The 5,212-nt window shown below is 45.8% G+C and overlaps 1 protein-coding gene across 6 annotated transcripts in view; it reads left to right on the forward strand.

Moving 5' to 3' along the window:
• The window catches only part of MTMR10 (myotubularin related protein 10), a 38,279-nt gene extending 34,210 nt beyond the window's left edge, over positions 1-4,069 (forward strand). For 3 of the 6 annotated variants that reach the window (XM_081550358.1, XM_081550360.1, XM_081550362.1), the window contains 2 exons: positions 150-332; positions 1,079-4,069. In XM_081550358.1, coding sequence (XP_081406484.1) covers positions 150-332; positions 1,079-1,675 — 780 coding nt within the window. In that variant the 3' untranslated portion in view covers positions 1,676-4,069. Of the gene's footprint in view, positions 1-149; positions 333-404; positions 456-1,078 lie in introns of all 6 variants that reach the window. The other 3 variants (XM_081550359.1, XM_081550361.1, XM_081550363.1) reach the window with 2 other exon arrangements.
• Positions 4,070-5,212: the final 1,143 nt, after the last annotated feature.

A 5,212-nucleotide genomic window follows, 5' to 3' on the forward strand; every position in this document is an offset into this window, starting at 1 on the left:
AGAGTGTGCTGCTCCAGAGGGGTGGGAATCGCCCTCATTCAGAAAAGTACACTCGTATAATGCTGAATAACTCATCAAAAAGGAAGTTACCACAAGAAAATTTTGAGTTTGGCATTTTTTCACAAATGTTCAAATATTTTATTTTGCAGGAATTTGCTATAAGCAAAAATATCCAGCTGGGTGATGAGAAAGGTTTAAAATTCCCCTCCGTTTGGGACTGGTCTCTCCAGTTTACACCAAAGGATCGCACCCTTTTCCACAACCCCTTCTACATTGGAAAGAGCACGCCTTGTGTGCAGAACGGTTCTGTGAAGTCCTTTAAAAGGACAAAGGTAAACTGCAAAAACGCACTAATGGTGGAAACCTGGTGTTTGCACACACATAACCAAAAACATCTTTTTCAGAACAGAGTATTGAAAGTCCAGGCACGTCCCACAACAGCATTGCTAATGCAGGTTTGAGGGGTCATTTGCTTTTTCTTTCTTTTATGGCTGTGCTGTGCAGCTCAGGAGATCTTAGGGATTGAACCTGTACCCTTGGCAGTGAGTGGGAGGAGTCTTAGCCACACAAAGTTTTTTCATTATTATTACATTGGTGATGGTGATCTGTGACCAGTGATCTCTGATGTCACTATTGCAGAAAGATTACAACTCGCTTATGGCTCAGGTGAGGGTTAGCATTTTTTGCAGTAAAGTATTTAAGGTGTGCACATTGTCTTTTTAGACATAATGCTGTTGCACACTTAATAAATTGCCATATACTGGAAACATAACTTATATGTGCCGGGAAACCAAAAACCTGGTGTGACTTGCTTTATCGCAAATCCACTGTCTCCCAGATGTCTGCCTATGACGGATAGACTATATCAGCTCCACCCCCATACAGGCCACAGCCTGGCAAAGTCAAGGCCCAAGTGTCCAACTCCAGTGGAGGAGGATTGGAGCAAGTATTACCAAGGGAGGGGCAAAATGTCCTTTAAGGTTGAAATTCTACCTGAGTGTATGTTCACCATCACATTTTTAGCATCTTTCTGAAATGGGAAGCTCCAGGAGAATAATGCTAGAATCTCTCTGTACAGAAAAGTTACAGCTCCACACTGAGAGGAATGCCAGCCTCCTTAAAGAATGGCATCATCAGTGAGCAGGAGTTACGGCCAAGGAGAAACTCACTAATCCTGCAGGTGAAGCCAGCGCCTCTGGAGCCGAGGGACAGCCAGGACTGGGGCATGGAGCGGTTCTTCCGAGAACGGGCCTCCAGGCCGGCCGACCTGCACGGAACCATCCTGCCACGTCTCTCAGGGGTGCACATCAAGTTGTGGAAACTCTGCTACTTCCGCTGGGTCCCTGAGGCCCAGATCCAGCACGGGGGCTTCATTACAGCCTTCCACAAGCTCTCACTGCTGGCCGACGAGGTGGACGTTTTGAGCAGGGTGCTGCGACAGCCCCGGGGTGGCCCCACGCCAGCCCCTGGCCCGGAGCTGTCCCCAGGCAGGCTGTACTTCCGCGCCGGCGGCCCACACGACGCCCCAGGCACGCCAGACTTCCTCTCGTCCTCTTTCCCCTTCTCCCCAGTGGGCAATCTGTGCAGGCGGAGCATTTCGGGGACACCACTGAGCAAGTTTCTCAGTGGGGCCAAGATATGGCTGTCCACTGAGACTCTCGCCAATGAAGACTGACCATCCTGAGGGACGAGCGGGGCTGCCTACCCATATGGGGCCAAGATACGGCTGTCCACCAAGACCCTCACACGTGGAGACTGAGGGGGTCTTCCTGCACGTCCTGAGGGATGAGCAGAACTGCTGCCCTAGACGTCAGACACGCTCATCGTTTATCTGTAACAACTGAAATTTGCACTAATGCTTAAAAACATGTTGAATTATGTTTCCTTCACAGTTTTTTAAAAGGCAGGCCTAACTTTTGTTATTTATGTTCTCTTTCTGTCAAGCTGGGTCTGGCTCGTTTTTAGGTCATTTGCAGGCAGACATTCCCACGATTTTATTACTGTGATCAGACTAATCAGGTTTTGTGTGTGGCATTTGTCTTTCCAACCACCTACTAAAGCTTCCCTGACCCTTGGTCGGATTAGCAGCCCGAGCAGCAACCATCAGGGGAGTCAAGAACTAGTGTCTGATGTGTTTTCAAGCATCCAGCAGACCCCCGTGGGTGTTCATGGGTATTTGTGCATTTTTCTGGTCACTTTCATTATCTCTAGTTGAACTCACCTGAGAGTTGTGTGTTCCCACACTGTAATTTATTTTAGAATGCTGTCTGGGACCGTAGATCACTGTGTTTTAAAATCATGAGTTTGCTTAGGGCTAACTTTAAAATGATGTGCACTGTTGACTTCAAAAGCATTTGCTGTAGATAATATAATTAAACTTAGAAGTGCCTTTGATTATTAAGATATGAATAATGCAGAGTAAAGCAATTTGAGTTAGGGTATCAGAGTCCCACTGCACATCTGAAGGAGGCTAGTCACGAAGCCTCCAGCTGAGAGTCACCTGGACACCCCAGGTCGGGGGTGGAGGGGCAGGAGGATGGAGCCAGCATGGCAGTATTACTGAGACCCAGCCACTCTGGGCACCTGCCCGTGGAAAGGGGTGGTGAGCTCAGGAGTCAGGTCACCTGCAGGGAAGGACAGAGTGCCTGGCACTTGGGGAGGGAGGGCAGGTGAGTAGAGGTGGACTTCTCTCAGGATATTGCCATTTTAACCAAGAGCACCTGCCCCGCCCCACCTGTGACAGCAGCGCTGAGGAGACGGACGAAGACAGATGTGCTCTTGTCCGAGCTCCTGATGGCAGGTGTGTCACGGGAACTGCACCAAAGCTTCAGAGCATGAGCTCATAGTGGCCGTGCCAGACAAAGAGTCAAGACACCCTTCACTTTTGGAAAAAGATGGATGTTTGAAATGTGGCTGTCATATCGTTGTCTTAAACTGCCATCTTACGCTTTTCAAAAAATGTTTAAAGTGTGCAGCTAGATTATGTCCTTTTCTAAAACAGGTTTTTTCAAAACAGTGCTTTACCTTCATATGTAACAAATAGGTATTTCTGTTTGAATTACTTGCCTTTAAAAAATTGTTGGATAATGTCTCTGGATTTAAAAGGACGGAAGTTCCTATGCAGTGTCTAAGGAAATCCATCTTGTGGATAAACCCCATGTTTCTCCCAACCTGCCTAGAAAATAAGGGCTTTTTTCGTTTACATAAGTAGCACTTTGCCACTAAACATTTTATAGTCCTCGACTGGAACCAGCTTCAGCCCGCTGAAAATCCCAAAGCCCATCTTGCCACTGAAAGTGTAACGGTTCTTCCCCATTTTTCATTAGGCTGCTTTTTAATTATTACAAATTGTCTTAATTTGTTACTGTTTTTTCGGGTTGAGCATTTATTTCTCTATAGCTTTCTTCCCTATCACATTTATTTCAACCATTTTAGTAAATGTTTTTAACTTGCAAGTTTTAAAATGATTAGGTACTCTTAATGCTGTTTTAAAGTAGAAAATGTGCATATTTTTGTATGATAATCAAATGTAAAATAGTTTTTTGTTTTATTTTTGCTGCACAGTTGTTATATCATGATTATTGTGCCACAGTTTATCGTGCATAATATGAACAACAACTACCCCGGCGTTAAGTCCTGGCCCCTGCAGAGCCACCAGCCCCGCTGCTGGCTGAGGATGTGGGGACAGGGTCCGAGGGCAGCACCGGACATGGATGCCCAGCTTCTGCTGACAGGGCTACGTGGGCAGACCCTCGGATCGGACTTCAAGGTGTATAGTGTCTTACTGTTGTTGTGATGGAAACCAACTTTAAAACCAAAAGTGTCTAACTTTATTTAAGAAAATATATTAATTTGTGCTAACAGAGGGTGAAAACTGTACAAACTCTTCTTGCTGTAGCAGTAACCTCGAGTAGCTGAAACTTGATTTTGAAAGAAAATGAAAACCTTTGTGCCTAAAATTGATTGTGACTTGTGTTAAAGTAGGATGGGCAGGAGGGTGAGAGATTCTGTTTTCCAGCAGTGATGAATGTGAAGGAAGCGCTGAGTGCTAATAAAATGTCCACAGAAATTGTTGCCTTTTTTATTGATGAGAGGCGGGATGTTTTCTTCTAGCTGTGCTTGTGTCTCGTCCCTGCTGCTCTGCTTGCTCTAAACCTCAGTTCACAACTGGCTGTCGTCACAGCCATGGGGGTTAATGGACCAGGCCCTAACTCGGCCTTGCATTGTATACATTAAAAAGCTGGGGAGTGATATTTCCTTAAGATCAGGGAGCAGGTCTGTGGGAGCGGGATCCTGGCCGAGCTGCCCAGGCCTCCCGTCCTGATCAGTCCCTTCCTGTGTCCATCCCCTCCCCATCCTGCCCAGGGCTCTGCACACCTTGGAGACACTGCAGGTTGGTTCCACACAACCACAGTAAAGTGAGTGTCATCACAGTCTGCAAGTCATGTGAATTTTCTGGTTTCCCAGTATATGTAAAAGTGATGCTTCCGGTATACTATAGTCTATTAAGTGTGCGTTATCCTGTAAGTATTTAAAATGCTTTCCTGCTGAAATATACTAACCATCATCTGAACCTTCTGCAAGTCAAACCATAACAAATATAATAACGGAGGAGTCTGAAATCTGTGAGAATCACTGGAATGTGACTGAGACCCAAAGTGAGCACTGCTGGAAGCATGGTGCTGACAGACCTGCTGGACCCAGGGCTGCCCCAGACCTTGATCTACACAAACAGTAGTGCAAAGCGCACTAAAGTGAGTTCTGCCAGCGTGGGAGACTGCCTCAGTCATCAGGGCCATCCCCAAGGGTCAAGACAGAAAGGGACAACTAAATGCCTTTGGTAGTGAGTATCTCTCCCCATGATGACACAGGCCCAACTGGAGCAAGTGTTGACAGAAATAAGGCATTTGATGACAATGTGTGAAATAAGAGAAATCAGAAAACATACAAATTCAAGAATCTGTTTCTAATATATTTTTTAGAAGGAAACCTGTGTATGCTACTTTCATAAAAGACCAAAAGCTGTGAATCATCTCGTTTTGCAGAGTTTTCCAGCATTCTGTAAATCTAACTTAATAATATAATGCATCCAGCTCCTGAAAGAGCCACCAAGGTTCTGACCTTTTTAGAAGTTCTTTACTGCTGTGTGGGATCAGTGAGTGTCCTGAAGCCAATACTGAGGTTGATGATACAGACACTGTACAATGATGAG

This window comes from Giraffa tippelskirchi, chromosome 12, assembly GCF_054371585.1.
Source record: "Giraffa tippelskirchi isolate mGirTip1 chromosome 12, T2T-mGirTip1v1.2.pri, whole genome shotgun sequence".
NCBI lineage: Eukaryota > Metazoa > Chordata > Mammalia > Artiodactyla > Giraffidae > Giraffa > Giraffa tippelskirchi.